Source organism: Phyllobates terribilis, unplaced genomic scaffold (genome assembly GCF_046119375.1).
Source record: "Phyllobates terribilis strain yellow unplaced genomic scaffold, ASM4611937v1 Scaffold_1__5_contigs__length_1240528914, whole genome shotgun sequence".
NCBI classification, from domain to species: domain Eukaryota; kingdom Metazoa; phylum Chordata; class Amphibia; order Anura; family Dendrobatidae; genus Phyllobates; species Phyllobates terribilis.
The window spans coordinates 983907415-983923876 of NW_027362761.1; the positions used below are offsets into that span (position 1 = coordinate 983907415).

Genomic DNA, 16462 nt, shown 5'->3' on the forward strand with positions numbered 1-16462 from the left:
AGTCTGTCTACATTATCAGTGGAGAGCCGCGTGCGCTTATCTGTCAGCACACCACCAGCAGCGCTGAACACACGTTCAGACAGAACGCTGGCTGCGGGGCATGACAAGATCTCCAAGGCGTAAGTGGCTAGCTCCGGCCATTTATCCAGATTGGAAGCCCAAAAAGAGCAAGGGTCCAGTGACACAGTCGTGGCTTCAATGTTTACTTGGAGATACTCCTGTACCATCGTCTCTAGGCGTTGACTATGTGTCAGACTTCTTGTCTCCTGTGGCCTTGCAAAGGATGGGCTAAAAAAGTGGTGAAATGATTTCGCAAAATTGATGTTACCAGCAGATACTGTAGTTCTGTTACGGTTTGAGTGCTGAACACTTGACGGTCCCACGGTTGGCAAGTTGGAACTGTGAGATTCACTACGTGCACCACTGGTATTTTGTGGAAAAGCACATGTAAGATTCTGCAACAGTCTCTGCTGATACTCCTGCATGCGTGCATCCCTTTCTATGGCAGGAATAATTTCTGCAAATTTACTTTTGTACCAAGGATCTAACAGTGTGGCAACCCAGTAGTCAGGATTATTTCTAATTCTCACAATTCGAGGGTCATGTTGCAGGTAGTGCAGCAAGAAGGCACTCATGTGTGTTGCGCATCCAGGAGCACCAAGTCCCTGTTGTGTTGGTGGCGAGGTAACAATCATGCTTCCTTCCTCTGTCCTCTCCCCCAAACCTCGCACAACAGAAATGTGATCAAGGTCTCCCTCATCTGATGAGTCTTCCATCAGTTCGTCCTCCACTTCTTCCTGGGCTCCTGCACCTTCCTCACTAGTTTGGCTGCTACCATGCGCCCTGGTAAAACCATCTCCCCCACCCTCACATGCCTGCCGCCTTGGTGCTGCCGACCGTCTGGACCTTGCAGATGTTAGCCCTTCCGCATACAACTCCTCCTCCTCTACTTCCTCCACCTCCTCTTGTGCCACCACCTGACTCCGAATTCTGTTTAACATGTGCTCCAGCATGTAAATCACCGGAATAGTCATGCTGATAATGGCATCGTCAGCACTAAACATCTTCGTCGCCATTTCAAAACTGTGCAGAAGGGTGCATAGGTCCCTGATCTGAGACCACTCCTCCAGCGTGATTTGCCCCACCTCTGAATCTCGTTGGCCCAGGCTATACGTCAGAACGTATTGCACAAGGGCTTGTCGGTGCTGCCACAGTCGCTGCAACATGTGCAGAGTTGAATTCCACCGGGTAGGCACATCGCATTTTAGCCGGTGAAGTGGCAGGCCCAACGACTTCTGTAGAGATGTAAGTCGCTGAGCTGCGGGATGCGAACGGCGGAAGTGAGCACACAGCGACCGTGCCCTCTGCAGAAGGCCATCTAGTCTGGGATAGTGGGCTAAAAATTGCTGGACAACCAGGTTCAACACGTGAGCCATACAAGGCACGTGTGTGACATTGCCCCGGCGAAGGGCCGCACCCAGGTTTGCAGCATTGTCGCACACGGCCTTCCCTGGTTTCAGGTCCAGTGGAGACAACCATTCATGAAATTGGTTCTCCAGAGCTGACCACAACTCCTCAGCTGTGTGACTCACATTTCCCAGACATTTCAATGTAAAAACCGCCTGATGACGTTGAGCCCTACTGCCAGCATAGTAAGGAGGTGTGCAGGATCCCTTCTGCACAGTTAGAAAGCTTGTGGCATGACCAGACAGGCTTTGGGTGCAGGTGGAAGACCGAGAGGAGGTTGAGGAGGCAGAAGCAGTGGAGGAACTTTGACATAAAGAGGATTGACGCACAACTCGTGGGGACGGCAAGACTTGGACAGCAGCCCCTTGTCCTGCTGTCACCATAGTTACCCAGTGCCCAGTCAGCGACATGTAACGCCCCTGTCCATGCCTACTCGTCCAAGTGTCTGTGGTGAAATGCACCCTGTCACACACAGAGTTTCTCAAAGAAGCGGTGATGTTGTGTGCGACATGCTGGTGGAGCGCAGGCACACCTTTCTTTGAGAAGTAGTGCCGACTGGGCATCTGGTACTGGGGCACTGCGACGGACATAAGGTCTCGAAAATCCTCTGTGTCCACCAGGCGGAAAGGCAGCATTTCTGTAGCCAAGAGCTTGCAGATGGTGAAATTCAACCTCTTAGCTTTCTCATGGCTAGGAGGAAATGGTCTTTTACTTGTCCACATCTGAGGGACCGAGGGCTGGCTATTGTGCTTAGACGGGGTTGATAAGGGTGTCCCCGGCAAACTGCCGGTCTGTGAGGAAGATGCAGGCGGACATGTTAGGTTGCCTTGATCCAAAGGTGGTGCTATCGATGTCGGACAGTGCTCAACACCAGCTGGTGTTACCACCTCCAAAGAAAATGATGACCTGCCAATCACGCTGGCTGTTGCGGGTAAAGAGGTGGCAGGTCTGCGCCCCAAAACAGGTGTGACTGCTGTCCCCCCAGTCACAGAGGATGAAGAGGCCGCGGATGCACAAGATATGGCAGACGGTGGTTGGCCCGGCCGGCTAGGCCGCATTGTAGCACACTGAGCTTCCCACTGCAACTTATGCTTCATGTCCATGTGCCGGTTCATGCATGAAGTACTCAAACTATGTATTTTTTGGCCTCTACTTAGCTTTTGCTGACAAATGTTACAGATAACACGAGTTGGGTCATCTTTATTGATCTGAAAAAATGCCCAGGCTATGCAAGGCTTAGCACCCATGCGACCTGAAGAGCCACCACGACTTGTGGTGAGAGGCAGAGTTGTGTTTGAGGATGCACTTGTTGACGTGCTTCCAGTACTACGTCTCTGTCCAGGAAGGCGCAACCTGACCTCGTCGTCACTAGCATCTTCCTCCACCTCCTCTGCTGACCTCATCTCTTGGCTGACTGTGGGTTGACAGTAAGTGGGATCTCCAACCTCATCATCATCACCCTGTGCGTTATCACACCCGTCGTCCTCAGAGCCAACCTGTTCCTGCCCTGACAAAAAACTAAAGTTGTCGCTCCAATCAGGTATTTGAGTCTTATCATCGTCTTCCTCATTGTCTCCACCAACAGGAGTTACAGTTTGGGAATGAGGGTCTACATTATGGTCAGAACCTTCTGCGTCTGGTCCTGGATCCGACTCATAAAGATTCTGGGCATCAGTGCAGATCATTTCCTCGTCTGGATTCACAGAAGCGCTGGAGTCGACCTCTGATTCCCAGGCTATAGTATGAGTAAACAGCTCTGCAGACTCAACCATCTGTTCTACCTCATACTCAGACGGGCAGCTGGAGATTTGGGAGCTGTGAGGAAGCAAGTGCGATTGGGGTGACACCTTTGAGGACTGGAGTATTTGTGATGTTGAAGTTGATGTGGAGGAGAGCCCACTTAAAGGAGCACTTGATATCCGTTGAAGCACCTGCTGTTTTTGTGCCTCATCTGGAATTTGTAGCGATTGGCGTGGCCGTAAGAAAGGGATCTTATCACATTGTCCGCTAAAAGAAGTAGACATTTTAGTTTGGCTGGAAGATGGTCTTTCTTCTGCAGATGTTACTGTTGCTTTAACACCTACCCCACGGACACAACCTTTTTTCCCCTTCCCAACACGCCTATTCCCCTTTCCACCAGCAGCAGGCCTTTTTCCACTCATTTTAGTGGTTAACTAATTCACAACTCTGGAGTTGTTTGCACAAAAAAACAATGGATGGGAACCGAGCAGAGCTGAGTGGCCAAACTGTGGTATTAGGCCAAAACTATTGGCTGGGTTAGATGCAGAAAAAAATTAAATTCAATTTGCAACCTGATGGAGGTCTGTATAGATGGATTAATAGAACAAGTCCCACACACAGCTAGAAGCCCAATATTTTTTCAGAGCTAGATGCAGAAAAAAATATATTTAGTTTGCAACCTGATGGAGGTCTGTATAGATGGATTAATAGAACAAGTCCCACACACAGCTAGAAGCCCAATATTTTTTCAGAGGTAGATGCAGAAAAAAATATATTCAGTTTGCAACCTGATGGAGGTCTGTATAGATGGATTAATAGAACAAGTCCCACACACAGCTAGAAGCCCAATATTTTTTCAGAGGTAGATGCAGAAAAAAATATATTCAGTTTGCAACCTGATGGAGGTCAGTATAGATGGACTAATACAACAAGTCCCACACACAGCTAGAAGCCCAATATTTTTTCAGAGATAGATGCAGAAAAAAATATATTCAGTTTGCAACCTGATGGAGGTCAGTATAGATGGACTAATACAACAAGTCCCACACACAGCTAGAAGCCCAATATTTTTTCAGAGGTAGATGCAGAAAAAAATATATTCAGTTTGCAACCTGATGGAGGTCTGTATAGATGGATTAATAGAACAAGTCCCACACACAGCTAGAAGCCCAATATTTTTTCAGAGCTAGATGCAGAAAAAAATTATATTCAATTTGCAACCTGATGGAGGTCAGTATAGATGGACTAATAGAATGATGCTATGCCCAAAAGATTTTACTTCACTAGGTGCAGTAAAAAAATTGGTATTCTATACACAGGTGGTATATCTTGCAAAACAGATAGGCTACTCCACTGACTAACACACTTTGCAATAGGCCAAAAAGGATTAGCTTTGCTAGATTCAGCCAAATGCTGTGAAAAAAACTTGCACAGCACTGGCACAGACCTGCCTGGCAAAAACTGATAGGAACTGATGTAACCTAGTCCTGAAAAGGACTCCAATTACAATTAGTCTTAACTCCCACAATCTATCTATTTAAGAGCACAGACCTGCCTGATAAAAGTCGTAGGAAATGCTGTAACCTAGTCCTTAAAAGGACTGCAATCACAACTATTCCCTACTCCCAAGCTATCTGTAGATTTGTGTGAAAATTGGCTTGAAATTAACAAGGTATAGCGCACACAGCAACAGCGGTGCCGTCTAACACGCAGCTGCAGCAGTGAGAAAATGGTGGCGACGGGGAAAATGGCTTGGTCTTATAGGGCAAGGACATGTGACATACACTGCCAATGACACATGCCCTTGCTTGTGTGAAAAAAAGCACTTCGCTCCGTGTGTGCGCTGCTGATAGGCTGACAGATTGCACCTCCCCACTGCAAATGCGGGAAAGAGAAAAAAAAATGGAGATCTTCATTGTTCCTGCAGAGATCCATCCCCTGCCCCTCCCCCCACCCCGCTGTACACTCAAACTGCGTATTAACATTAATTTTCATCATTACTGAGAAAAAATCCAGTTATGATTTTGGTGCACGAACAGTTATCGAACATAACCTCGAACAGCCGAATTTTTCTCAAATTGTTCGTGTTCGCCGAACGGCTCGAACACCGCCCAAAACAGCTCGAATTTGAGATTGGCGAACAGTTCGAGTAGAACAACGCTCATCTCTACTTGTAACCTTGAGATTGTTGATAGTTTTCAACAATTTTGGTTCTCAAGTCCTCAGACAGTTCTCTTCTCCTCTTTCTGTTTTCCATGCTTAGTGTGGCACACACAGACACACAATGCAAAGATTGAGTTAACTTCTACCCTTTTTATCTGGTTTCACTTGCCACAGGTGAGACTGAATGAGCATCACATGTTTGAAACAAAGTTGTTTACCCATAATTTTGGAAAGGTGCCAACAATTTTGTCCGGACCATTTTTGGGGTTTTGTGTGAAATTATGTATTTTTTTTCTATGTATTTTTGTGTTGTTCCAATACACACAAAGGAAATAAACATGTGTATGAGAAAATGTGAAATTGCAATTCTTTTCTGGGAGAAATACTTCATTTTATGGAACAATTTCAGGGATGCCAACACTTTCGGCCATAACTGTATACATATATACAGCTAGAATTATGTGCTATACATATATATATAAATTTAGGTCTACCAGTATATATAAATATATGTATATTAAGGGAGCCGGCTACGAAGGTCCCAGCAATTCAAATGGTAGAACAGTCAGGGCAATATGGAGATGCCCGACAGCAATTACAGTGCCTCCAGAGTGTAACTAAAATGAGTGGACTATTTGTGTGTATACGGTTCCTCCAAGGTAAGACATAACATAGTAGCTGCTCTCTGCTTTGGTTAAAGGTGTTATCCCACGAACAAAGTTACTTTTAATCAATAGATCTTGGAATAATAATAATTTCCACAGTGGGATGTGTTTAATAAAATGTTCCTAGGCTGAGATAATCTTATAAATGTGCCCCTGCTGTGTACTGTGTAATGGATGTGTCTGACCATACAGGAAAATGGTCTGATCATACCACATCTCCTGGGCAGGGGAGGAAGGAAAAGAGTATACAGACATTACAGTATGGGATCGCAAATGATTCTTTGTAAGGTAAAACATTTCACCGCCTGTTTTTAAACAATGTTTTACTTCAAAGAAAGAATCAGCTGTGATCCCCTGCTGTAATATCTGTATACTTTTTTTTTCTCCTCCTCTGCCCAGGAGATGTGGTATGACCAGACCATGTTCTGTACGGTCAGACACAGCCATTACACAGTACACAGCAGGGGCACATTTATAAGATTATCTCAGCACAGGAACATTTTATTTAACCACATCCAATTGTGGAAGTTATTATTATTACAAGATCTATTGATTAAAATTAAATTTTGTCCGTGGGAAAACCCCTTTAATGATGGATGTCATAGATGATCCTCCCTCTATTATCTCTGAATATCCTATTAAAGTATTTAAAAGTGGGTTTTCTGAACAAGACTACCCCTATAACAAAACGTTGTAGTTTGAAAAAGTAATTAAATATAAAATATGACATTTTAATGGCAGGAATGAGACTCTTTGTAACCTTAACTAATTGTAAGTAACTGTAATGACCATAACAGACCTTAAGGTGACAGATAAGTCTGCACCAAGTGTGTGCTCAGTTATGCAGATGTTAACTAAATCCATCCTACCGTGCCATATGAGAGCCAAGAAGTAGGTCACTCCGCAGTATGGGCTCATAATTAAGAAGGCATGTAGTCTCCATATGAGGCGGCCCAGACACCTGCACCAGATACTGTAGCATTTCCCCATTAATACTAGTAACAGTCTATACAATATGTTCCCAGGGTTTCTAGAAGAGATCCGCCATCGACTTCAGATTATGAATACATCATTCCTGACTGATGTACGCCCACATACCCTCATATCCGGAATTCTGGAATTACAGTTAAAGCAGAATGGGACAGCCAGTATATACCATTCTGGACAAGTGCGACTCCTTGTTCTGCTTCCAGTCTGGTTAGAGTCTGAGCCAAGGAATTTTTAATGAATGTAAAAATTGCAATATAAAGTAAATTAAGACCTTTCTTCAAGTTCCAAATACGCCATGTTGTGCCATTAAATATATCTTTATTACTCCTCAGCAGTTAGAATGTCAGAAACACTTTTATTATAAGGGCTCGTATTTCTTTTTTCCACAATATAAAGTATTACTGTATTATTGGTGCAGAATTTTGTGGATGTAGATGTCTCTAACGGCTCAGTTATGTATATCGTGTCCATATGCTTCTTCTTCTCACCAGTGTATTGTAAAGTGAGCTCATACAAGAAAGTAATACTTATTGTGTAATATCTGGGTTAGTCTGCGTTTTTTATTTTTCCGGATTATGGCGGTGCTTAACCTCTTACTTTTATAGAGTCTGCATTGTATATAAAGCCATACATTATATATATATATATACGTAGCACAACATATGACAGCTATCCAGGCTACAAATACAAAATGACTTTAATTTTCATAAATACCCATGTCGGAAATTGCTAAGAAATGATGTGAGGGTATAATAGTATGTCTTATTTTTCACACATGTGTACGTCTTTTATTTCTAATGCTTCTTCTTCTTCAATAAAAAGACATTACATATGCGTAATCCCTTTATAGGAAGCCACAGGCCCTTTGCATTTGCACAAGATCACATAAAAAATGGCAGCAGGGTTTTAATGCATTAAAAAAGCCGGAGAACTAATGCAGTAACCATAGCAGCAGTATTGTACTGAAGATCCCATACCCTTGACCCTGAACAATAACTCCATTTCCAACATCTGCACTTACAAAGTGATAAACTGCCATGAAAAACAACATTAAGTGAAAGGAAACAATGAAAACAGTGTCAGGTATGAATGCAACGACGTACGGAGAATGAATGACATGTGAAGAAAAAAAAAAAAATCAAGAGTGTTGTTCTAAACATTAATGAATCACTGGGAACATATCTGTAGACGTACATGTAACACCTGCGGTCTATTCACACAGGGAGATATGGAGTTGTTTATTCTTTAAGGGACCAGGGAGCTTCACAGATCTATGGATTTGTCCCCCTCCTTATGCTCCCAGTAGTACCTTTTCCACCCAATTAAGTAGGACATGTATGCTGGGACATGTGACGTTATGTTCAACCAAAGTTATTTTTCAGGTATTCAAAAACGATGGCCCTGATTCATCAAGATCCGCATTGTTCACACAGGTCTTGATGAGGAGGTGTGCTGGAGTCAGACGCTGCGGACTCATGAAGAGGTGCACTCTTCATTAATCTGGAGCGTCCGACGAGCGGCTTACACCTCTGTGCACTACGCCATAAATTTCACTCCAGTCGTGGACTGGAGTAAGATTTCTGGTATCTGGAACACCACAGCTCGTAATGAATTAGATGAGCTGTGACTTCACGCCGCCGTTGCACCCCCATCCTGCCCATTTTGGCAAAGCTGGGGGAAACTGGCGTGAAAACACCAAGAATTGCAAAATTTAGACGCAACTTCAAGTTGCTCCTACATTTTCCGACTTTTCAAAGCTTTTACACCAGAATTCTGGAGTGAAAAGCTGGCCCTATGAGTTTTCTAGAAGAAACCAGGTAAGGAGTCTCTCCTCCATTAGGATATGTGCACATGACGTCTTTTGTAGATGGATTCCCCGGTGGAAACTGCCTGAAAAACCTATCTGAAAATGATCAAAAGAATAAAGATATGCATTTCTATGTAAAATGACCTGCTCTGCACATGTTCAAGCCTTTGAACGTCTTTTAACCGTTTTATGATTTGAAATACACCACGAGGTTAGAAGCAGTGACATGGCTATTCTTCTGGCGTTTTCTGCTCTGTACTTTATAATAACTTTACTAGTCAAAGGGACGGCTCAAATGATGCCTGGAAGATGAACAAATGAAAGGTGCCCAGATGAAAGATGCCCAGAAGATGCCCGGATGAAAGATGCCCAGAAGATGCCCGGTTGAAAGATGCCTAGAAGACGCCCGAATGAAAGATGCCCAGAAGACACCTGGATGAAAGATGCCCAGAAGACACCTGGATGAAAGATGTCCAGAAGACACCTGGATGAAAGATGTCCAGAAGACGCCCGGATGAAAGATGCCCAGAAGATGCCCGGATGAAAGATGCCCAGAAGATGCCCGGTTGAAAGATGCCTAGAAGACGCCCGAATGAAAGATGCCCAGAAGACACCTGGATGAAAGATGTCCAGAAGACACCTGGATGAAAGATGTCCAGAAGACGCCCGGATGAAAGATGCTCAGAAGATGCCCGGATGAAAGATGCCCAGAAGATGCCCGGTTGAAAGATGCCTAGAAGACGCCCGAATGAAAGATGCCCAAAAGACGCCTGGATGAAAGATGTCGAGAAGACGCCCAGATGAAAGATGTCTGTTTTGCCATCGTTTTTTTTTTTTTAAATACACTAGCAGTTTTTCATTATTCAATAGAGTGAAACACACAACTGAAAAACGACAGTAAAAAAGAAGTCACAAAACCCATAGCAAAACTCTAAAACGGACGGCTTCTAAAACCATCGCAAAAACGCTCAGGAGTTTTCGGAATCATATTTTGCTTGAAAAACTCGGTGGCTTCACCTGAGTTTAAACGACGCTGTGTGCACATACCGCAAAGGAGTATTTGCAGGAGTTTTTGTTTCCTGAAGTGTTTTTGAAGTATTTTATAGAGTTTTTGAAGCTTTGTTTAGGGAGATTTATTTTGCAGCCATCGGATCAGACAGTGCCTACTTTGGAGTGGTTTCCAACAGTAGATACGTAAAAATAATTGACATGCACTTTCTTTTCTCCCAAAAAGTGTTTTCCAAAACCTGAAGTGGAAAAAAAGACTCAAAAGACTGAACATATAAAAAGCAAAATAGTGATACTTATACAATAGCAATGAGTAGGAAGAACCTTTCAAGCATTTTCTGCAGCGATTTCTTTCAGGCATTTTTTGTAGAGAACCAGCTCAAAACAACTCTTCTGAAAACTCAGTGAATGTGCACACAGTGTCCTCGGAGAAGTCGAGTTGTCCCAGTTAAAGTCGCTTCACTGCCGGTGTCTTTTGCTCTATAATTTCAAGTATATAGAGCGGGTGGCCGAAGAGTGTCACTTTTTTTACGGCCATGTTCCCATATTCAGTATTTGGTCAGTTTTTTACCTCAGTATTTGTAAGCCAAAACCAGGGGTGGAACAATCAGAAAATTATATAATAGAAAAACGTCACCACTTCTGTATTTTTCACCCATTCCTGGTTTTGGCTTACAAATATTGAGGTAAAAAACTCAACAAATACTGAACATGTGAACGTGGCCTACCACTAAAGGGTTCCTGAACCCTAAAGCAGTTAAAAGACGTGAAATAAGATGGAACATGTGCACAGCAATGTTATTTTGACTTTGCTGTACACTATCTTATTTTATGGGGCGCTTTGAAGCACTTTCTCAGGCAGACTTCGAGCGGAATCCACCTGGAAAATACTTTAGTCCTTTTGCTGTGTTTTCAGAGCAGAAACTCAAAGTTTTTGAGGAGAATTTGGAGAGTTCCTGCTCAACTTTCGTTCAATTTCTGCTCCTTGAAAAGCTTTGCATGTGTACAGCCTAAGGGTATGTCTACACCGGACTTATCTGTATCAAAAGTCTGCATCAATATTTGCATTGGTAACATCTAAATCTTAAAGAAATTGTTGCAGATTTCGTTGTTTAAATCGCAGGTTTCACTACAGATTTCACCAGCGTTTACAAAATAACCTGCTATAGATGCTCACTCTGAGGCCATGTTCCCATGTATAGTAAATGCTGATTTTTTTCAACAGTGTATTTTTTTGTGTAAAAACTCTGCTGTGTTTAACAGATGAAGCAAAGTGTATGTGATTTCATGAACATTCACGTTCGCTGTGTAATGTTGGGGAACTGTGCGTTTTTGTTGGATTTTTCCCCTTGAAAAAATACGTATATTAAATTGCAAATCCATTTTTAAGTTTAGAATTGCAGCCCACATCAAAAATCTGCATCAAATCCACTCACAAATTGCATTAAAAAAAGGGAATAGACTATAAAAAAAATAGCAAAAATGCAATAAAAAGAGCCGATTATGGTTGCATATTTTCATCCGGAAAACATGTGGGGGGAAAAAAGAAATCAGAGTTTCCGTATGTGGGAATCCACAATGCAGAAAGTGTAATAAGCAGATTTTTTTGGATGAAAAATCTGCTGCAAATCAAACTCCTGTGGACATACCATAACGGGGGTGCATTCATTTTAAGGCATCGGTCCTGACGAAGGCTCAGTGTAAACCCCACAAAATATATGACAAGAAAGGTGACTGTATCAACGTTAAGCATTTTTATAACCAGCACAGATAGGAACCGGAGAGACCTACCCAGAAAGCCGTTTTCACATTTTAGGTTGCGACTGTGAGTGGCCGTCTGCTTGCACTGCAACAAATCTAAAATGAGCAAAGAAAAGAAAATTCAGCTGCTGGACATCAAATAAAAGCAAAAGTAGCAAAACAGTCAAAAATTACAGCACTCCAACATTATCCCAAATCTAAGCTCTGTACTGAACAGCACTACCCGCTCCCAGGTGATGTGGATACATGTGTGCCATACAGCTGCGACTGATCTCCAGGACATAGGATTTACATAAGAAATAGCTAAAGCCGCTATGCCGTCCTGTGCAGAACACATTTATGCTAAGCATGGGTCACAGGAATGAATCTATGCAGATTACAGCTGCAGGGCACAATGTGATAGCACAGGATTATGGCGCCAGAGCAATGTCATTCCCAAAAGAATATTCCGACCCCTTTACACTATAGGAAGCAGAAATACAAGTAGAATGGAAATAACAATGATGACCCAGACTGCTTTCTGCAGAAGCTAATAGACATGGATATCAATGGGGATTAGAAATACCCCCATGTATTAAATGGGCACCGTACCATAACCTAAAGCTGGCAGCTACTGCACATACATAGTCTAGACAACCACTGCAATACTGCAATACAGAGAGAGGAGGCTGTCACTTATCCTGTCATTGAAAGACTAATAAAGCTGGCCATACACTGGAGATTTCGGATGGCTGACAAGACCATTTTACGTTGCTTGTACAGGAGAATATTTCAGCCATCCACAATGCACCATATAGCATTGCTCCATTTACAGCAGCGAGATTGTGCATGAGGCATTTTTCCAAGCTTATACTCCAGAAAACAGCACCCCTCCCCTCCACAGGCTTTTCCTGCTATTGCAGTTTAGCGCTATTCCCTTTAATAGGTCTTGGCTTCAATACTACATACAATCCATAGACATGAGTGGCCCTATTGCTGGAAGATGTAGGGTTATTCCCATCTTGCTGACCAGTGTAGATCTGATCACTGGGAGGAAGCTGTGACCGGACATGTGCACCTTTCATTCCCTATAAGACTCCAATAAAAAGTCGAGCACTTTACTTTGCTATTTAATCAGAGAGCAGCATAATATAGAGCAAGAGGCCCTGATTCCAGGGATGTGTCACTTATTAGCCTGTTTGCTGAGGTTTCAATACAATCAGTGTTTTATCAGCAGGAGATTATCACTAGATGACTATGTCTCAAGTGATGATCAGTCAGGCTATTCTATGTAACGCCGTCCCCACCACTGATCGGCAGCTTGTTAATAATGCACAGTGTACACAGGAAGCTGCCAATCAGGGGTGTGGGCGGGGTTATACACAGCTCTTCATTCTGAGCACTGCTACATCTACAGCAGAGAAAACAAGGATTCTATCCAAACTACAGCAAGCAGCTCAGCAAGTGATACATCGTGGGAATCAGGATCCCTGTCTCTACATTATGCTGCTATCACATTGCATAACAAAAACCTGCTGACATACAGTATGCCCTTTAAGGCTATGTGCCCACGTAGCGTTTTTGCAGCGTTTTTGCTGCGTATTTACGGCCGCGAAAACGCTTGTAAAACAGTCTGCCATGCAAAGCAATGTGACTTCGGATGTGCTGTGCACATGATGCGCTAATTTGCGCGCCGAATTCGCATTGCTTTGTAAACACAGCATGACCATTTCTACCGCGATTACGCTGCAGCGTAATCGCGGTGCGTGTGGTATCTGGGATGAAGACGAGACTACAACTCCTCTTCATCCCGCCTACCACGTGATGAAAAAAAGAAATAAAAAAGTTAAAAGTAAACAAAACCTGTATATTCACCTCTCCGGCGGCCCCCGGTCTGCTCTCTGGTCTCCTCCGGTCTGCTCCCGGTCGCATCTTCTCCCTTCAGCATCCCGCAGTGTACTGTCAGGACCTGCGGTGACGTCATTTAGCTGATGGTCATGCGACCGCTGACGTCGGCGGTCAGGTGATGGTTGCGTGACCATCAGCTGACTAAATGACGTCACCGCAGGTCCTGACAGTACACTGCGGGACACCGAGGAGAGAGGCCGCCGCCGGGAGCAGACCGGAGGAGACCGGAGAGCAGACTGGGGGCCGCCGGAGAGTTGTTCACACATTATAAATCCATGCCGGTTGCATGGATTTATATTGTGTGATCAACTTGTCAAGCACTTTCCAAGTGATGCTCAAAATCGCTTGGAAAAGTGCTTGAAAAAATGCATGTAAAAACGCTGAAAAAACGCTTCTCTCTGGCAGAAAAAACGCATGTAAATCAGCATGCGTTTTTATCTGCCAGAGAGAGGCAAAAACACTCTGCATCAAATCTGCTACGTGGGCACAAAGCCTAAGACAAGGCTTTGTAGAACACTATTTTTGGGATAGGTCGGGGTCCCAGCGGTTAGACCACCACTGATTAACAAGTGATCACCTATCTTAAGGATAGCTTATAACTTCTAATCCCCTTTAACACCTTAACTATAAAAAGAATAAAAATAAACCCATTTCATGCATATGCAAATGACATTTACTGTATATAAAAAATATTAGCTGAAATAATGTTAATGAGCTATTAGCAGTTTTATTTTACATCTAATTTTCTGACTTGATTATGTAAATGGTTCTTAGTGAATACGTTCAATTAGAATTTAAAATGCTCACTTTAATTATATTGATGGTAATAATGGTAAAGCGGCTTTCTCCTGTACGTGAGTACGGCAGACATACAGAAAAACTAACCCTCCACCCCCATACGGCCAAAATATCTATCCCGTAACCTAATGTTAATGCTACAGTAATGAGTTGCGTCATTCATCGCGAAGGTGGATATCCATAGAAGTGACGCACCAGTATGGCGATAGTACAGCCCCAACGGGAACGCATATTAGTAAACGACAAAGCAGCCACCCGTCACTATCCACGCTAACTTCAGAATGAATATTAATAAGCATTTATGTCCACGTATTGTTGTGAGCAATCAGTTATTAATTGTCATAAATAATTCATTGCTTAAAGCGCTCATCTATTATTGATGCCCTTTGTTCATATTTCTCACATTAATTATTAATATCTATGCATTCTATTGTTTTTGTTTTGATCACTGATAAATGTCATTATTTAATGGTAAAAGACAATTTCCTTCCCCCATGCTAAGTATAGGCATAATACAGTTATATGAAAAAGTTTGGGCACCCCTATTAATCTTAAGCTTAATATTTTATAAAAATTGGTGTTTTTGCAACAGCTATTTCAGTTTGATATATGTAATAACTGTTGGACACAGTAATGTTTCTGCCTTGAAATGAGGTTTATTGTACTAACAGAAAATGTGCAATCTGCATTCAAACAAAATTTGACAGGTGCATAAGTATGGGCACCCTTATCATTTTCTTGTTTTAAATACTCCTACCTACTTTTTACTGACTTACTAAAGCACTTTTTTTGGTTTTGTAACCTCATTGAGCTTTGAACTTCATAGCCAGGTGTATGCAATCATGAGAAACGCTACTTAAAGTGGCCACTTGCAAGTTGTTCTCCTGTTTGAATCTCCTCTGAAGAGTGACATCATGGGCTCCTCAAAACAACTGTCAAATGATCTGAAAACAAAGATTATTCAACATTGTTGTTCAGGGGAAGGATACAAAAAGCTGTCTCAGAGATTTAACCTGTCAGTTTCCACTGTGAGCAACATAGTAAGGAAATGGAAGAACACAGGGACAGATCTTGTTAAGGCCAGAAGTGGCAGGCCAAGAAAAACATCAGAAAGGCAGAGAAGAAGAATGGTGAGATCAGTCAAGGACAATCCTCAGACCACCTCCAGAGAGCTGCAGCATCAACTTGCTGCAGATGGTGTCAGTGTGCATCGGTCAACTATACAACGCACTTTGCACAAGGAGAAGCTGTATGGGAGAGTGATGCGAAAGAAGCCGTTTCTGCAAGCATGCCACAAACAGAGTCGGCTGAGGTATGCAAAAGCACATTTGGAGAAGCCAATTTCTTTTTGGAAGAAGGTCCTGTGGACTGACGAAACCAAGATTGAGTTGTTTGGTCATACAAAAAGGCGTTATGCATGGCGGCGAAAAAACACAGCATTCCAAGAAAAACACTTGCTACCCACAGTAAAATTTGGTGGAGGTTCCATCATGCTTTGGGGCTGTGTGGCCAATGCCAGCACCGGGAATCTTGTTAAAGTTGAGGGGCGCATGGATTCCACTCAGTATCAGCAGATTCTTGACAATAATGTTCAAGAATCAGTGATAAAGTTGAAGTTAAGCAGGGGATGGATCTTTCAGCAAGACAATGATCCAAAACACCGCTCCAAATCTACTCAGGCATTCATGCAGAGGAACAATTACAATGTTCTGGAATGGCCATCCCAGTCCCCAGACCTGAATATCATTGAACATCTGTGGGATCATTTGAAGAGGGCTGTCCATGCTCGGCGACCATCAAACTTAACTGAACTGGAATTGTATTGTAAAGAGGAATGGTCAAAAATACCTTCATCCAGGATCCAGGAACTCATTAAAAGCTACAGGAAGCGACTAGAGGCTGTTATTTTTGCAAAAGGAGGATCTACTAAATATTAATGTCACTTTTCTGGTGAGGTGCCCATACTTATGCACCTGTCAAATTTTGTTTGAATGCAGATTGCACATTTTCTGTTAGTACAATAAACCTCATTTCAAGGCAGAAACATTACTGTGTCCAACAGTTATTACATATATCAAACTGAAATAGCTGTTGCAAAAACACCAATTTTTAAAAAACATTAAGCTTAAGATTAATAGGGGTGCCCAAACTTTTTCATATAACTGTATAAGATGCT

General features: G+C 42.8%; 1 protein-coding gene across 17 annotated transcripts in view; it reads right to left on the reverse strand.

Annotated features, from left to right (window-relative positions):
* TENM3 (teneurin transmembrane protein 3) overlaps positions 1 to 16462 on the reverse strand; it is a 1704102-nt gene that overhangs the window by 486788 nt on the left and 1200852 nt on the right. For all 17 annotated transcript variants that reach the window (XM_073643373.1, XM_073643362.1, XM_073643479.1 and 14 more), the window contains one exon: positions 11632 to 11697. In XM_073643373.1, the coding sequence (XP_073499474.1) occupies positions 11632 to 11697 (66 nt within the window). The remainder of the gene's footprint in view (positions 1 to 11631; positions 11698 to 16462) is intronic.